A 19096-nucleotide genomic window follows, 5' to 3' on the forward strand; every position below is an offset into this window, starting at 1 on the left:
TACCCATCCCACAACAGGGAACGCTCGGTTGTTGTGAGATGGGTAACCTCAGGTCAAGGCTTCCGGCGCAACCCAGAAAGCTGAGCGTGTAGTTGTTATTTTTAATAGTCGCAGGAAATTAAATAAATACATTCATGCAAACTTTTTGCAGTGGAATTGTTTGGACAAAGCTTGAACATAAAAACAGAAATGAATCAGAAATTCACGATTTTATTGACTTTTTAACACTTTTTAGGGGCCTTTATTTTTCCATTGAGTTTGAGACCCCTGGTTTACAGTAACCCTCCACCAGTTGACCATATTTAGCCTTCTTTTATCTCTTCATCACTCCAGGAGACTGTGAATTATGTGAGACTGTGAGAACGACCAACAACATGACAGGACGATTGGTGTCATTTAGATATACAGACAGACATGCAGACAGAGAGAGAGAAAAAAAAAAGAAAATCAACTGACCTTGTTGTTGTCCGCGTCTCTGAAAGAAAGACCAAAATAGTCTCTCTCCAGCAGATTCAAATGTTCACAGACTTTTTCAAACAGCTGAAAACCACGTGCTCGTTTCTGAATCGACACACACAAAGAGAATGACAGTGACGACCTCACACATTTCTGTTGTGCACACAGAGTACAAGTAGATTTTTAAATAGCATTTGAAGACTTTTTAAGATCTTCCAAAAACATGACCTTTGGTCATCAAATTCAAATCAGGCATCTTTAACATTTTTTTTTTTTCTCAGCCATGACCTGAGGTTACCCATCTCACAACACTGGAGCGTTCACTGTTGTGAGATGGGGAACCTCAGGTCAAGGCTTCCGGCGCAACCCAGAAAGCTGAGCGTGTAGTTGTTATTTTTAATAGTCGCAGGAAATTAAATAAATACATTCATGCAAACTTTTTGCAGTGGAATTGTTTGGACAAAGCTTGAACATAAAAACAGAAATGAATCAGAAATTCACGATTTTATTGACTTTTTAACACTTTTTAGGGGCCTTTATTTTTCCAAGTTTGTTCATCAACTTTTAATACTTTTTTAAAGCCTGCGGAAAAAATGAGTCATAAAAAAAGAAAAAAAACAGCATCATAGTTTGGGATGCACCGAATTTTTGGCCACCGAAAATTTTCAGAAGTGCATTTTTGTTTTTTTAGCCGAAAAACTTTTATCACCAAAACCACATAACATCCATAACAGTAAGTTATAATGACGCAAGCAAAAACCATGGCCAGCATGGGCTTGTCGGAATATCTACAGTGTGGACGTATTTCAATACATCTGAGAAAGACCCACAGATAGCGATTTGCAAAACGTGTAATGCTGAAATTTCAAGAGGGCAGTGGGCTCTATTCGGATCCTCTGCACTTGTCGCCGCTGTACTTGAATCGCGTCATAAAGATCAGTACTTGGATGCGTGATTAAAGCAGCGCGCACGAGAAACGATGGACTTGGAGAACCCGCTTGGAGACGGAGAAGCTCACAGCGCAGCGGAGAAGGAGAGCAGTGTGCCAGGGGAGGGGCAAGGGTATGATATGTTTTGTGAGATCCTGCAAGAGAGTTCCCTCGGCTATTCTGTTATGACTTCCTATGTGACTATCAAGTGATTTTATTTCTCTGCTAGACATTTGACAATTGTGGCGCTTTGGCCCAGAGGCAATGTCTCTGTCATTGGTGTGGAACCCCAGGGTTCACCTCCTGGGCAAGTTTGAATCCCAGTTAGGGTGGTTGGTACCTTCCAGTGGACTCACCACCTGCAGGAAGGTTCAGGGGGGTTGGTACGGTGCAGTGTGATTTGGGTGGAGACTGCTGCCCCCGCGACCCGGTAACGGATAAGCGGATGAAAATGGATGGATGGATGGACATTTGACAATTACCTAATTTTTTTGAGAATTATTAATTTATTAGTAATTTATGCAATTGCAGTGCAATTGATTTTAATGAGGTTTACAGGTTCACAGTCGTAGCCATAAATGCAATGGTACTAATAATTAGCATAATAATTTATGTTATTTGTGTTTCGGTTTTGGTCTTGTTTTTGGCCTTGGTTTTCTCATTTTCAGTTTCGGCCAGGAATTTACATTTTAGTGCATCACTAATCATAACCACATCAAACAGACACATCTAACAATGCAATTGTGTACTGAATGTAATTTCTAAAGTTTGAAAGAGAGGACACTGCAGTGTAGAAAATATCCATCCATCCATCCATCCATTTTCATCCGCTTCTCCGTTACCGGTTCGCAATCCATCCATCCATTTTCATCCGCTTCTGCGTTACCGGGTCGCAAGGGGCAGCAGTCGCCACCCAAATCACACTGCACCGTACCTAAACCTTCCTGCAGGTGGTGAGTCCACTAGAAGGTACCAACCGTCCTAACTGGGATTCAAACTTGCCCAGGAGGTGAACCCTGGGGTTCCACACCAATGACACCACTGTAGAAACTATATAACATTATATTTCAGATCAACCAGATTACAATATCTAACTGGTCTAATTCTTTTCTCCTGCCTATCCACGTGTCCCAGATGGGTTACCTTGTCTATCTGCCCAACCTGTTTCTAGTAACCAGTTTTAACATGTCTTACCTCTACAGTGCAGGTGAAGACAGAGCCGTCCAGCAGGGTCACTTTGGCCTGCATTGTCCAGAAGTTCAGTGTGTTTCTAGCTGGAGAACGGACAATGGTGCTGTTGGAAGACAGATGACTGGGCATGTCAGCACCCAGTGAGCCATGGATTTGAGCGGGCTTGCCTTTCTTGCCCTGAAGAGGCAGTTCAATATGTCAACAGTTTGTCTATTAATCGTGCAGTTCAAATTCAAAGTTGTTTTTGATTTTACCTGCTTGGGTGTGGAGTGGGTAGTAGCTTCGGAAAATGACTCCATCTCTTCGGTCTGGGGATCCTGTGGCTCACCTGGCTCTGCTTTCATGCTGAGTCGCCTAAGTGTAATTATGAAATAGTGTTATGAAAATATTTCAGCATCATATTAGGAGGCCATTAAAAAAAAAAGAAAAATAAACTTAACGTGAAAAACAACAACAATAAAAAAAAAGAAAAGAACAACAATAATAATTAACTGTCTAGTCCACCTTATTCTAAAAAGAAATCACATCATATTCAGATTCACCAAATAGAGCCAGTAGGTGGCAGGTAATGTATTTGCAGGTAATGCGCTAATCAAGGCCGATGGCATAGGCAACAACGGGTTGACCGATCCTTGGTGAAGATTTATTCTTACACTGATATAATGTTGTTAACACAGAGATGAAGATGCTAGCACGTTGCCAATATGCTTTATATTAGCATACCAATAACATTCAGCTAATTTGCTCACTTTTAGTGTGTGGCTAGAACACCAGTAGCAGGCTGGATGCTAGCACACCAATAACCAAATATCTAAAATGCATGTTTATTGTTGTGCATTAAAGTCACTCAGCTATGAACTTAAATATATTACTAATCTATATAATTTATATTATATAGTATTATATAAGTATACTAATTTATAATTTATATATATAATAAGTACTGAGCACGCTTACGCTAACATGCTCGATTCTGTCAACACAAAATAGCATAATAATGAAACTAACTGCATATGTATTCTAAAAGAAATGTCCTTGAAGTTGTTTTTTTTATTGTAATAAACAATTCTAAAAGAAATGTCCTTGAAGTTGTGGTTTTTTTTTTATTGTAGTAAACAGAAACCTTTTTTGTTTGTTTTTGTTTTTTAATTTATTGTTACCTGTCAGTAGCATTTGTCGACCTACAGCTATCAGGAAGAGGTTTATTATGTTCACCAAGGCAGCAAGGGCAGAAACAGTAATGGCAGCAGCAGATGAAAATATATAAAATTTACAACATGCAGTGATTAAAAACTAGAAGCTCCAGCTGTATGCAAGACCAGACACGTTCTCTGACCCTCCAAAACTGACTGGGTGGGTTCATTTTTAAATGATTCTAATGATTATTTTTCACACTACTGCTTCACGTGACGGAAAGGTGCCTATGAAATAAAATGTATTATTATTATTATATGAGAAAACTGAATTCCTCACATTCAGGTAAGGTCAGTTGTATTATAAATACACACATATATTGTCTGAGAAAGAAGCTGGGCTCACTAAAAGCAGCACAAGGACCCTAATTTTAAATCATTCTACGGTCATATAATGGCATTGTATTTTTACGACTTTGATAATTTTAGGCATCATGTCATTATTGTTGCGCATTAAAGACACTTAGACCCCCATACATACTCCTTATTTTTTGTGAGAGTGAATATAAATCCTAAAATACTGCTTTCAAATATGTGCTTAGCATGTTCATGCTAACATGCTCAATGCTGTGAACACAGAACAGTACAATAAAGAAACCCAAAAGTACACACTTGTTTTGAAATTTGAAAAAAAAAAAAAAATTACTAGGCTGAAACTATCCCTAAAATGTATCATTTTGTACTGCAATAAATTGCAACATCATTCTCCACTTCTTTACTTTAGTGCAGGCATTTAGAAGCCTATGTAAACCTATAGCTGCCAGGAGAGGATTAGCTAAGGTCACCAGGGTGGGAAGGACAAAAACTCACAGCCATAGATATAGCAGCAGAATAATAATAAATACATTCATTAACATCTCAAAAACACATATATTAAAATCTCAGGGCACAACTGCAAAACTATAGACTATAGAAATAACGTCCTTGGTCTTGTTTTTTATTTTTTTTTACTTTATGTGATTTATCCTGTCCTTGGTTGTACACATTAGCTGGTCATACGTACATTGTAGTTAAGTCACGTTTGTGTTCGTGTTGCAGATATTTGTGGGGTTTTCTTATTGTCAGTAATGCTATTGTGTGCCAAATGTTGCATTTGCAGTTGTTGTGAGCGGTTGGATTTGCTGAAAGCTTTCTGGGCCATTGGAGGGGAGAAGCGTGGGATTAGGCCAGACAGAAAATGAATTTAATCTTACAAAGATTAGACAGAGGATGTGGGTTAATAACGTCAGTGCTGCTCCCTGTTGTCCAGCTTTGATATTACAGTACGATACTCGGGTTTTTCTTCTCAAATTGTTTTCATTAATTTACAAAGAAGTTGTTTTTTTTTTAAAGTGATCGTCATCATTTTTATTGTCTTTAATTATCAATTTTCCTGTTGGAATATAACACAATATCCACGTGATTAAATTTAACGGTACATTAGTAATATATAAAAAAAGTAATGATACGTTACTGAGATTTAGGTATTTTATACCCCAGCTACACTTTTGAAATGTTATATTCATATTTATATTTCAGGTCTACATCTGGGTCCATTTAAATGTAGCGAGGACACGTTGGACCGTAGTGTTTTAGTGTCCTGCAGCAGGAAACACCCACTGCAACACCGACACAAGCACACACACTGATGGAGAAAGAGAGCGGGGAGGGGGGAGTGAGCTACAGTACGATGATGCAGAAATGATGCTCTCTTCTTTCTCTAAACCTACTGATCGATGACCAAATAGATCTGGTTTTACATGTCAACAATCATCTTCAATGATTAAAAAGTAAGCGTAATTGTACCTGTTCTCCTGCAGAGCTCGCGCAGTCCTCCTTACTTTAATGGACGCTTTTCAAACCTACGTATTGTGCGACGCGCAGGGGTGGTGACGTCATTACACCGTGCGCGACGCCATTTTTTGCTGTATCAGGGATTTAACGTTTGACGTTAAACGTTGTTTTTCTTGTCATTAAAATGCATTGTAATGGGAGATGTGATCGAATGATCAGCTTTTCACGCTAACGCTTATTTAGAACAATTTCAGAAAAACAAAAAACAAACAAACAAACTTTTTTTTTTTAAATTTCAATCTATTCCTGTAAACAGGACCAAACTTTTACCACAAGAAAATACAAAAGACAATTTATCTAGCTACATATAATGAAGATATATCAATATTAACATATAATATATAAAAAAAAAATTTCATATAAACTGAATATTCTTTCTATGCATGGGTCGACCTCGACTTACATTGGAATCCGCCCCTTAATTAAGGGCAGAAAGTTCCACCCAAAAAAAAAAAAAAAACACAACTGGACAACTAGTTCCTGTGCGAAGTTTGTTTTAACACCATGCATCTTTAAACCAGACATGGGCAAACTAAGGCCCGGGGGCCAGATGTGGCCCGTTTTAGCTTTTGAATCCGGCCCGCCAAACTTTTCAAAATGATATAATTTATTTATATTATCATTATAGTTCTGCCTTTTCCCTGCAATACCCACGTTTCCCCAATAGAAGGAGTAGAAAATTATAAAAGCATCTTAGCATTTTAGCCTTTTTGCATGACTTTTACATGTCATTTATCTTAGTTCAGACCAACGTTCCATCTATCTGCTGCTAACCCGGCCCGCATGTTCAATTTTAGGACAGTTGTGGCCCGCCAGTCAAAAAGTTTGCCCACGCCTGATCTAAATGATAGAAAAATACTTTCTTAATGAATCTATGTAAGGTAAGTGGCTACATGGCCACAAAATGCTTGAACCAAGGACTCCCTGTGTACATTGTACTGTCTGTTTAATGGTTAAATGCATGTAACTGTATGGCACAATATGATTCAATTCTTACATATTATGGTCACTACTACACACTACAGAAGTGAATTTGCGATCTACTTGTTGATTGCTGATCTGTTTCTTGGGCTCACCTGATCTAATGCGTTCTCAATGCTTCAGAGAGCAGTTGTATAGAGTATCACCTCACTAAGACTAAGATGAGGTAACCTTGCTAATACCACCGGTTTCTCCATTCGGCTGGTCTTTGCAGGGGTCACCACAATGAATTTTGTGCCTCCATTTTACCATACCTACTGCCTCCTCCGCTAACTAACCCCGTGTCCTCTTCCGCAGCATACACAAATAGTCTTTAAGGTCCTTTTCTTCTATTTTAGCTGGGAACTCCAACATCCCTGGTCCAATATATCTATTATCTCTCCTCACTGTCCAAAACCATCTCAACCTCACATCTACGCTTTATCTACAAACTACTTGAACTACACCTGAACTTGAACCTTTTGGGCCATAACAACAGATTTAAATGGTGTGATGGGCATTACTTAAAGAAACAACACAAGTTACAGTATTTTTTGAAACTAGTCAAACCAGTCACTAGGGGGCAGCACCTCATACAGTGGTTTGTACTATTAAAAATATATTGTACATGTTATCAGGTTTTCAATAGTATTTCAATTGGTGGGGGTGTGGGTCGGGGGAGGAGGGGGAGAAAAAACTGCTGTAATGCAACCTTTTTTTTAAAATCTGTACTACTCTTTATTTGTTTAGCTTTTTCAGAACTTTTGTACCACTGCCAGGCAATATGCATTGTCAAAACAAATCAAAACAATGCACCCCGGACCTAATATGAGCTAGAGACTGCTCTTCAGATTAACACCTCTCTCCCCCATAGCAACCCAGCTGTAGGTTATGGGTTAACTGTGCACGTTCTGCACCAGAGGAATGGCAGTAGCATCTGAGAAGCTTTCTTTCCTTATTGAATTCACAAAGCTGATTCAGTTATTATTTAGTTAGTAGCTGGTGTGTAGCTGAAACTGCCAAAATGTGACTTGTATCATTGTGATGTTGGGAACAATAAGCGATCTTAGATAAGTCTATTTCTGTTTCTGTGTCAACCTTTATAGAGCCTAAGTGGGTAGAATTTGAATCACAGATGATGATGCTGTTTTTGTTTAAGATCCATCCATCCATTTTCATCCGCTTATCCGTTACCGGGTCGCAGGGGCAGCAGTCTCCACCCAAATTACACTGCACCATACCAACCGGGATTCGAACTTGCCCAGGAGGTGAACCCTGGGGTTCTACATCAATGACAGAGACATTGCCTCTGGGCCAAAGCGCCACTTTGTTTAAGATGAAATAATAATTAGATTCAGTTTTCTGAAGCCTCTTGGATGAGAAGAAAAAAAAAGTGAAATGAGATGAGATGTCAAGAAACTAAAACAGTTCAGTTGCCCCTGGTGTGATCGCTTTGAAAAATATGATTAGTTCTTCCGGAATAATTTCCTAATCACAGATCATCAGATACAATTTTTTCAGGAACCAATGCCACAGTGCTGCGTATTAAACCGCCCTTGAAGCTCAGCTTCGCTTGGCTTATATCAGGAAAGATTTGTTTTTCTTTGACACAATTGTTCATAGTTATTTTATACTGAATGTCCAGTTTTTATATCAAAGTTGTATATATTACAAACAACAATGCTCATCGTGAACATAAAAGTAAAAAAAAAAAACCCAAAAGCCAGCCATTCTATTTCTATTGCTCTATCTCTCTTTCTTACTATCATCTAAATCGAGTCCTCACTCCCAGTCCTCCTACGCTCAGTGGTCCCGACACTCTGTCTCGCTCGCTATGTGTATTTTACACATTTTTATAACAATAATATAAACTGTTATTTTAATATTAATATTCTGTATTATCAATATATAAATATATAATTTGTTTATATTAATGTATTAATTAATTTAATTAATTATATTAATTATATAGAAAGTATATTTCCGGGGGGTTGAAACGAATTAATTGCATTTTAGTTATTTTTTTTTAATTGGGGAAAATGCAATGTAAACGCGAGTGATTCGACACAGAAGTTCTGTTGTGGAACGGACTAAACTCGTATCTCGAACCCCCCACTGTATAAATGGTTGTCTTTGTTAAGCCCCCGCTCATTACCTTGGTCATATAAAACGACGTCAACAGCTCTGTTCATGACGTTCACGACACGATGCCAAAACGTTAGAGAATTAGGATTTAAACCAAAGTATCAGGAAGACGCTATTCGTTTTACGCAGCCTTCCGATTGGCCGAGACAACTGTCCGTCATAATATGGTTATAGCCTGCGTGTTAGAGTGAGCGAGTGAAAATTAGAAAGAGAGAGAGAGGGAGCGAGTGAGCGAGAGAGAGAGAGTTCGAGAGAGAGAAAGAGAGTTTCTGTGCAAAGGAGTCTTTTTAACGGAGAAACCAAAAAAAAAAGGGGAAAAAAAATAAAGAACCGCGGGATATAATGTATTTACTGCGAAAGCAAGACTGGAAACACCGACGACAAGAATGAGTGAGTGAACCAGTAAATACTTTTAAAAAACAAACAAACAAAAAAAAACCCCAAAAACTTTTTACTGCAAGAGAGACGGAGATAAGTTGAGACAAGAAAAGATATGTTGAAGACAGACAGAAATGATTACAGACAGGCAGAATGAGAGACGGACTCTCTGAGAGACAAATATAAACGCTGCTTTTCTGTGTTTTCTCTGTCAGACAAGCCAGTCGCAGAGAACGTGATGAAGAAATAACTAGGACAGCGAGACAAGAGACATACTGGACGGATAACTTACACATTAAGTGATAGACAGACATTTTGACAGAATGAAATGCATTCGATAGGAGAGACAGGCAGAAAAACACACATGCAATTTGCTGTAGGACAGAAAAGTATGATTTATCGGTGATTTATTCTCTCAGTTCATTACGTCTGTTGTGAAACTCACGTTCTTTACCCGCTGCCTCTATTGTTTATATCCTACATTGATATCTCAAAGTCTCAAGTCTTTCTTTATCTTGGATGTTTTTTTTTTCAGTATCACAGTATCCACCTCTTTTTGTTTCTCAGCTTTCCTGTCCATGAGTGATGGTGGTTAGATGAAGTGACTTGGATTATTTCACAATCGTCTGAGGTCCACTTTGGTCCAGAATCTGGACTGTGTTTACTTTTGGATCGTGTTAGAGATGTCCTCAGAACTGGCTGCAGGTTTGATCCTTAGGGTTCTACTGCCCCTCACCCTGACAGCAGGTAAGCCTAAAAGTAAAAACACATAAAGGATTACCCAAGACGAGGTCTGAATCTGGGTTATAGTTCTATTCAATCTTTTAGTAGAGATACACTGATGACAATATTTTTGGACAATTCCGATTTGTTTTTTTTTGTTTTTTTGTCAAGTACAAATTGCAGATACTAATTCTGATTTTCTTTAGCTAAATACTGTATGTTTATAAAAGTAAAGTTTTCTTTAGCTTACATTTTTATTTGCATACAAATTTATTAAAAATGCAGTCAGACTTGAGTTCTCTTGTCAGTCCAACAGCTTCAAGAAAAGCACTTGGTGACTGGAAGGGGGTACTTAATGAAAATTAGTTCCTTTGCCCCTATCATAAGAAAACAAAAAATATCTGCAGGTAATATTATTTGTGCAATTACTTTAATAATTTAGAGCAGAGCCTCCCTTTCTCATTCAAAAAAATGTCTAATAATTACAAAATTAAATAAAGTGCAAACTGTGTCTTATCCAACTAATTTGTGCAGTGGCTAACGACAGATTTAAAAAGAAGAACTGCCCCTGAACAGCATTGCAAACTCACAGACAATGCTACGAAAATATGTAAAGAAACATCAACATTTAGAATGTATTTTCCTACTTATATTCACTATTCAATAAATATTACGCATGTTTTTTAGCACTGTATATTCCCACCGAATAACTAGCTAGCCACAGACTAGCTCGAGGAGCAGAGCTGCTAAATCCCAAGTCACAAACAGCCAGGTCTGCACAGATTACGACCTTGTCAGTTTGTAGCTGTCGCGTGAGATGCTTTCAGGTGCTGGCAGAAACTTGAGAATCCAGTGATTGTGACAGTTTGCATGTTGTACGGTTCAGGACAGACGATTATAAAAATAAAACAAATAAAATAATGTTTCCTATTTTCCCTCCAATTCCCTGACGCCGGCTTAGTACTTACCTAGTACTACCTAGTAAAACCACTGCCCCAAGGTGATGTGGAAGTAACTAATTGCTGAGTTACTGACTATTACCGTAATGCAGTGGTTCTCATTTTCTATCATGCCCCCCTTGGGGACAGATATGTTTTCATGCTCCCTTCAAACCTCCCCCAACCCCCGACACACCCCCACACCCTCGCAAATTGAAATACTACTGAGGATCTGATAACATCTATATTTTTATCTTTACAAACCACTGTATGAGTTGCTGCCACCTAGTGACTGGAGGCTTGTTTTCCTTCCCGCCATCCAATTTCCTTATTCCAAAAAAAGCCCCCCCCCCCCACTATTTAAGAAGTACTACCATAATGCAACAGGCCAAGTCAAGTGTTGCCACTTAACATTGAACTGGACTTGCACTAAGAAATCAGTACCATTACATTGCAGCATTATATATAATATAAATTATAAATATGATATATATAAAATTACAACAACAAATTACAATACAATAACAAAATAATATTTCTGTTTTGTTATCCCCTAAAGTTATTAAATCTCTGCATTTAACACCATACACGCTGGAACAGTGAGCAAAGGTTCTCCCAATGCCAGGCCGAAAGCTTTTTATACTGTATCATTAATCCTATGATGATTTTCTGGTAAAGTCCTGAGAGCGTCTTTAATTAGGCTGCGGAAACCTTCCAGGAGTAAAGTTTGAATTTTTAAAAAAATTTTTTTTATATGCTTTAGGTACATTTCCCTTTAATGTGCCTCACATTCCACAGGGAGGGGGAGGTGCATGTTGACAAATTTCTCACCGCACACGCACAGAAACAGATGTTTTTTTTTTTTTGCTAGACTAAAAGGAGCGTTCTGTCTGCGATAGGGAAACGAAGCCACTACACATATGTGGCTGCCTGCCTATTCACAGCTTTCATGTGCTGACAGTGTTTTATGTGTTCACACTCCGTATACTGTATGTTCACACTGTTTGTGTGTGTTTAAAGCATTCGGTCCTCCACTGGTCCCGTGTTTACATTTATAGACCCCTATTCACACCATTCACGTTCCAAATTTTGCGCACGGATTCGGTGTGCATGTGTTCACGTTACGCGTGTGTTGACAGCGCTCATGTGTTCACAGCATGCGTACTGCGCTACAATGGTTTCTCTCTGGTCTACGTTGTCCTGCTGCTGCTGATGCCGCTGCTGCAGGATCCTACCTCCAACGCAGGTATGGTTGCACTGTTTGACCTCGCCAATAATGCATCTGTCAAGGCTGCACTACTGGTAGCATGATCCAATTTTTGCCTAATGATTAATGACGCCAAGTGATGATGTAATATCCTGACAAAATGACACACGTGCAAGGGCAACAGGAGAGAGAACAGGATGTTTGTTCTAACAGAGAATAGAGAGTTCAGTAAGGTCACCTAAAACGGAGGATGTATATCCTCTCAGTGTTTCAAAAATAATCACGTGTGTTTAGATTTCTGTTACCGCTGCATTGGTAAAAGTTTTTTCCTGTATATTGATAGCTGTATAGGGCTGTTCAATTTTTTTTAATTTTTTTTTTTGGTTACTACAGAAGCAGTTGGTGAATGTGTCTTAACCTCCTCTGGCCTTTAAGGCAACAAATTGTATTGTATTGTAATTTTATTCATTGCATTATCTTTAGGTGTGTCTCTATGAAAAGTCTATTTGGTAGACAGTAAAAGGAAAAAATACATTAACCCCCCCAAAAATTAAGTAACTATAATAAAGTAAGTTCATTTGTTCACTTTGAGAATATGTTGACAATGTTGTTAAATGAAATCTGATATTTAAAAAATTTGAAACTAAACATATAGGACTGTATTTATATATATATATATATATAAGTACAATCCTATATTGTATTATATCATATATTTATACAATACAATAAAAATTATTTATTTGTATTCTATTCTATATTTATATATATATATATATATATATATATGCATATACAGTATTTTAATTTTATTTGCTTAGATCTACCAGCACTCTCTTTGCAATCTATTAGTAGTAGGCATTGTACAAAATTGTATTTTGTGCAATGAATCGTCATAAAAACTGTCCTCGGGCAATACTAGCTGAAAGAACAAAAAAAAATAAATTAAAAAGTAAATTGTCAGTGGAATTATTGAAAAACAGGGCGCTTTATATGAAAAGTTTTGCTGCGACACATGTGACGATGATATATTTTTGTGTGTGACTGTGCACTGTTATGATCACCCGCAAAGGCACACGTCAGCGGTTTAATCGTGACAGCCATAAAGCTGATCATCTGAGGAAATAGCTGGTGAAACAATTACAGTTTCATATAATTACATTACATTAGAATTATAATGTAGGCTAGAACCTTGACCTCCCGCTGCCCTCAAACGCAGTGGTCCAGCCAACGGAGGCTGTACAGACTTTAGGACGCATCAGCTGCAGCTCTCGAAATACGAAATAGCTACGCCCCACATACACCCTGGAAGTGTGGACAAAGTGTCGAGAAGTAAATTGTTGTTTCCTCTTGTCTCCCAGGGAACACGAGTCGCTGTGTGATGTCACTTTGTATCTGCAGCTTTCTCTTCCTTTTACTGCAGACCTTCATGCAGGTTACAACTGCTACTCTACAACCTGAATTCAATTGTAAGAGTCCCTTGTCTCTCATCACCTCTGTCTGTCCATGTGTCCGCTGTTTAGCTCATATTTATTTGTACTGTAATTTTTCCGGACTATTGAGCGCACCTGAATATAAGCTGCAGCCACTACATTTAAAAAGAAAAAAAAAAACGATTCTAAATATATAGGCCGCACTTCTCTATAAGCCGCAGGTGTCCATGTTGTAACATGGGATATTATTAGATTTTTTTTTCACTTTTAATTAAATGATTTGTTTATTCCAAACAGTGCATGTAACACCGCAGCTGGAATGCACAGGGGAGACTTAGTGATCTGCTCCAGGTCTGAAGCTAACATTAGCTCCGGGGCTAACTCCCTTCACTTTGTCCTTGTCCACAGCAGAGGTAAACAGAAACAGTGAAGTTGGGGTCTTCATTATCAGCCACTACGACCACAACAGAACATAAACAGCTCCTGTATAACCAACTCACTCATCAACAGGACAGAGCTCAAACCGCTCTCAACTTTAGCTACCGTTGTCTCTCTTGCGCGCCCCACTCACATATACGCACACAGCCAATCACAGACAGACATACGCTACTAGTATAACACACTGAAGCCTACCAAGTCATTGATCGCTAGCGCTATAAACTAAGTAGCGGCTTATAGTCCAGAAATTACGGTACCTGTATCTGTCTGTCTGTTCACCTTTTCCGCACGTTTTTCCACCAGCGTTCTAAAATTTGCTTTCCCCTCTTGCTTTGTCCCTCAGTTTGACTTCTGTCCATCTCTTTGCAGGTACGTCGTGGCAAAGATCTCTCGCACAGCTTGGCCTTGTCGGGTAAGAATGACATTGTGTGACTTGAAATCAAACAGACAGAAACATGTCTGTGTAGGCGCTCAGTCCGTATCTGTCTGTCTGTCAAAAATAGTTACATTGAGGGCAACTGGACGGAGTAGGTTTCTCGAAGACGTTTCACCTCTTACACAAGAGGCTTTTTCTTCGGTTTGGAACTGAAGAAGCCTCTTAGAACTTCCTTATTTTGAAGAAAAGTGCATTTTTGGTGTGGTTTAAGAGTTTTTTTTTCTTTAGAAAAAGCAAAGGGTCTGAGATGATGGTGGGACCTGAAAAGAATCCCATAAATAACAATTAGTTTAGTCGTTTTTTTAAGTCCAAAACTGCTGGTATCTTCTTCTTTACATTTATGTTTGCATTTTATTTTTGCACTTTTTGTAAATGATCTAAAATGTCTTTGATCATTTCTCTCTGACCATGACCCCTCTTCTTCTCCGTATTCACCATTTGCCTCCCCGTCTCTCCCCTCTCTCCCTTGCTCTGGTTCAGTCTGACAGGAAGTGATTCAGGTTCTGCAGTGAGACAGGTCCTTCCAGATGTTGGTGTATTAGTCATCAGTCTGGTGACCTGGAGACTCATTATGAGACTGAACAGTGACACACACACACAGGTAGAACACACACGCACACACAAACACACACACGAGTATAACCTTGTTAAGTGTGCCCCTCTAGTCGCCTAACGAGGTTTGTTTTCTATTAGTGTGTAACATAGTCAGCAATTAATAATTGTAACGTCGTTAAGACTTCATCAATACACACACAGCAACGATGACTGTGTTATTACGTTTCACTTTCATTCTATTATTGTTTTTTTTTTTCTCTCTGTCTTGAAACCATGAAACCAGATGAAGTCCTCGTCTTCCTCCCCACTCCTCATCGTTCTCAGTTCTCCTCCTCAATCTTCAATAAAGTCTCATTTCCCATTCGCTGCTCCTCAACTTCCATTTGGTCTTGTCTCTTCCTTTCTTATTGCAGCTGTCAAACCTTCCTACTGCTACGTAACTCGTCATCTCCGTCTTTCTCGTTACCTTCACCTACGCCTCCTCCTCCTCACTCTTCGTAATGGTCAAGTCTCCTCTGTCTTGATCTTTTTCAATTCATATAAACTGTCTGAACCACTGATCGCCTTTCTCTCCCTGTCCCTTGAATGTCACTCTCAATTATTGTTACACCTGCAGATTTTCACCTTTTTCTGTCGCTTCGTTTAACTCTGTCTGAGCTGATTGAATGTTTTGACATTTATGTTTTCTCTTGGGCCATGCTAGGCGATCTTTTCCTCCTCAGTCTTCACCATTTACTTTCGTTGTCCTTCTTGGTCTTCCCTTCTAATCGTTACAGTCATATGTCCTTTGAACACTGTCAAATTTCATCCTCTTTTCACATAATCCTCTCCTTAATTCAACTCTCAGACCTTCTCATCCTCTTTACGCTTAGACCAAACGTTTTTTTTTTTTTTTTGGTTTTTTGTTTTAAGTCTCAGCAGGAGCAGGATCAGATCTTTGAGAGGGATTCCATGCCAGGACCAGAGGAGGATGAGCAGGATGAAAATGACAGCAAAATGAGGCTTCTGATTGAACTGGAATTACTGGTCTCGAGATGTAGGGATTTACTGGGAAACGTGACTGCAACTGGGGGGAAGGTTCTTCTGACGGCTCTACTGGGACTGACAGGTAACTGTGGCAGTTTTCTCTCTTTTTTTATTTACGTTTTTATTGACATTCAACAACAGAGGAAACGTACATCAGTTTCAATCATTAGGCCTACATCATCGGCATGAATGTCTTCCTTTAATAAAGTTCTATCTATCTATCTATCTATCTGTCTATCTATCTATCTATCTATCTATCTGTCTATCTATCTATCTATCTATCTATGTATGTATCTATCTATCTATCTATCTATCTATCTATCTGTCTATCTATCTATCTATCTATCCATCTATCTATCTATCTATCTATCTATGTATGTATCTATCTATCTATCTATCTATCTACCTCTCTATCTATCTATCTATCTATCTATCTATGTATGTATCTATCTATCTATCTATCTATCTGTCTATCTATCTATCTATCTATCCATCCATCCATCCATCCATCCATCCATCCATCCATCCATCCAGGGATTTCTAGGGATGGGGGGCAGAGCATCTGTGCTGAAGTGGATAGAGGAGGAAGTTGTGTTTATGTTCAAAATCCCGAAAGGTCCATCCATCCATCCATCCATCCATCCATCCAGGGATTTCTAGGGATGGGGGGCAGAGCATCTGTGCTGTGTTGAAGTGGATAGAGGAGGAAGTTGTGTTTATGTTCAAAATCCAGAAAGGTCCTCAGGAGTGAAAGCAGTGGAGATAATCGACCAGGAGTCGAGGGCAGAACCCTGAGTAATAACAATATTTTCTTATTGAGTCGAATATGTGGTGCCAATGGAACTGTTGAATGATGGGAGTGATGTGATGGAGGAGGGGGTTTATGTAAAAGCTGAGTTCTTAACCAGTTAAATATGGATTTTGAGCCAATGAGAATAATTCATATTCTGTTTTAATTCTGATAAGTTTGTGGAAGTTGATGAATCGTACAGAAAAAACAGGAGCTTTTGGTTAGAACAGGCGTGGGCAAACTTTTTGACACGCGGGCCACAATTGTTCTAAAACTGAACAGGGGGGCCGGGTCAGGAGCAGATAGATGGAGAGTTTGTGCGAACTAAGATAAATGACACGTTAAAGTCATGCATAAAGGCTAAAATGCCAAATCCTCTTATCGTTTTTTACACCATCTATTGGGGAATCTTGGGTATTGCAGGGAAAAGAGAAAAAAGGAGGAGAAAAAAAGTATGTATAATTATAAAATAAATAAATTATATCATTTGGAAAGGTTTGGCGGGCTAGATTAAAAAGCTTAAAGGGCCTCATCATAGAGATGGATGAGTATTAATCAAAGTAGTAGATCAAAACTGGCTGCCAGAAGATGATCATTTGCTATTTTCAGGAGGGCACATTCAGTGCTGTGTTGGGTACGGAAACCGGACTGGAACTCATAAAGGTTGTCTTGAGTTAAGCGTGAGAGTGGTCTCATTTAGAATTTAGTCATTCGGCTCCTGAAAATCTAATATACAGTCAATGAGGAGATACTGGGTATTTTTGTGAGTGAGTGACTATTGTGTGTGTCCATGGGTGTTAACGGTCCGGATGGCCCAGGGGGAAAAGTTGGTAGTCGGTCTGGTGGTGTGGGAATTGATTGACCTGTATCGTCTTCCAAAGGGTAACAGGTCAAACAAGGGATGGACGGGGTGCGAGGGTTCAGCTGTGACGGCCTTGGCTTTTCCGAGGCAGCAGGATGTGGAGATTTGTTCCAGGGTGGGAAGAGGGCACCGAATGATTTTCTTGGGCAGTGTTTATGACCCAGAGGAAGTTATAGCAGGACATCCTCATTTTATGTCCACACATTCATTGTCCAATGAGTTGTCACTCAAATATGGGAGATATGAAAGCTAGTCATACCGTACTTAAAACAAATAAATGAAATGACTTAAAACAGCTGTCGAGGAGCTGTAAAAAAATAGATAGTTAAATGTAGAAAATTACTGAGAATGTTTCAGTAATGCTGAGCACATGCAAATGCCACTTTATAGGAAGTGAGGCAATACGTCACGACAAAAAACAGCCAAATCCTGGCAGTATAAAACAAAGTTACCATAATTTCCGGACTATTGAGCGCACCTAAGTATAAGTCGCACCCACTAAATTTAAAAAGAAAAACATAATTCTACATATATAGGCCGCACTTCTCTATAAGCCGCAGGTGTCCACGTTGTAATGGGATGGGATATTTACACAGAAAGTTTTTTTTTTGTCACTTTTAATTAAATATATGTTTTTTTTCCGAACAGTGACTGTAACAAGGCTGGTTACACATTAGCTCTTTTCTGTTTTGGTACCCCGACCGTAGTTGGAATGCACAGGGCAGACTTAGTGATCTGCTCCAGGGCTGAAGCTAACATTAGCTCCGGGGCTAACTCCCTTCACTTTGTGCTTGTCCGCAGCAGAGGTAAACAGAAACAGGGAAGATGGGGTCTTTATTATCAGCCACACCGACTAACACTTTCAACATTACACGGCTCAAACTGCTCTCAACTTTCACTACTGTTCTCTCTCTCTCGCACCACACCCAAAGACATACCCTACTAGTATAACACACGGTAGCCTACCAGAAAAGTCACCGACCGCTAGCGGTATGAACTTTGCTAGCCCGTAAAAATGCATAAACTAGCAGCATCGTTGTTTTAAGCCGCAGGGTTCAAAGCGTGTAAAAAAAAAGTAGCCGCTCATAGTCGGGAAATTACCGTAAGCTAGCACAATATAAAGGGTTGTAGAGTTGGAAGTTACAGAATAAACCCGGTGTTTAACAGAAAACCACCCTTCTTTGTCCCTCCCTTCTGTCCTGGCCTCTGCAGGTATCACGTTCCCCTCGCTCTCGTCCCTGCTGTACCTCATCTGCTTTCAGGTGTTGTGTACATGGTGGGCATGGTCAGGAAGGGTCCCCCCCCTCGTCTTCCGATGTGTGTTAGTGATGTCAATGGTTTACAGCTCCTTCCACTTCTTGGTTTTCTATTGTTACCAGCTTCCCTCATTACAGGAGGTGTGGCCTCCTGATTCCATCTCTGCCAGGTAAAAGATCTTCTGGCTATTGATCACGCATTTTTGTTTAAAGGCATGTTGTTTTTAGTTGAAGTATTAAATTGATTAAATTGTTTAATAATGAAGAATTAGGGATGCTCCTTCGTATTTGATTCAAATACTCCTAATCATACTATAAAACCTGCCGACATAGCGACCCAATACCAT

The 19096-nt window shown here is 39.1% G+C and overlaps 2 protein-coding genes across 2 annotated transcripts in view; one reads left to right on the forward strand and one right to left on the reverse strand.

The window, feature by feature from the left end:
* Positions 1-5676, reverse strand: part of epb41l3a (erythrocyte membrane protein band 4.1-like 3a) — a 26835-nt gene extending 21159 nt beyond the window's left edge. The window contains exons 1-4 of the mRNA XM_025061550.1: positions 5555-5676; positions 2831-2930; positions 2580-2753; positions 457-561 (exon numbers count right to left, since the gene is read on the reverse strand). Of these exons, the coding sequence (XP_024917318.1) occupies positions 457-561; positions 2580-2753; positions 2831-2920 (369 nt within the window). The 5' untranslated portion in view covers positions 2921-2930; positions 5555-5676. The remainder of the gene's footprint in view (positions 1-456; positions 562-2579; positions 2754-2830; positions 2931-5554) is intronic.
* Positions 5677-8871: 3195 nt separating this feature from the next.
* Positions 8872-19096, forward strand: part of LOC103392004 (piezo-type mechanosensitive ion channel component 2-like) — a 39629-nt gene continuing 29404 nt past the window's right edge. Inside the window, exons 1-8 of the mRNA XM_025062356.1 lie at positions 8872-9097; positions 9653-9832; positions 11903-11992; positions 13315-13422; positions 14194-14236; positions 14741-14861; positions 15728-15923; positions 18706-18919. Coding sequence (XP_024918124.1) covers positions 9769-9832; positions 11903-11992; positions 13315-13422; positions 14194-14236; positions 14741-14861; positions 15728-15923; positions 18706-18919 — 836 coding nt within the window. The 5' untranslated portion in view covers positions 8872-9097; positions 9653-9768. The remainder of the gene's footprint in view (positions 9098-9652; positions 9833-11902; positions 11993-13314; positions 13423-14193; positions 14237-14740; positions 14862-15727; positions 15924-18705; positions 18920-19096) is intronic.

Source organism: Cynoglossus semilaevis, chromosome 1 (assembly GCF_000523025.1).
Source record: "Cynoglossus semilaevis isolate Cse_v1.0 chromosome 1, Cse_v1.0, whole genome shotgun sequence".
NCBI lineage: Eukaryota > Metazoa > Chordata > Actinopteri > Pleuronectiformes > Cynoglossidae > Cynoglossus > Cynoglossus semilaevis.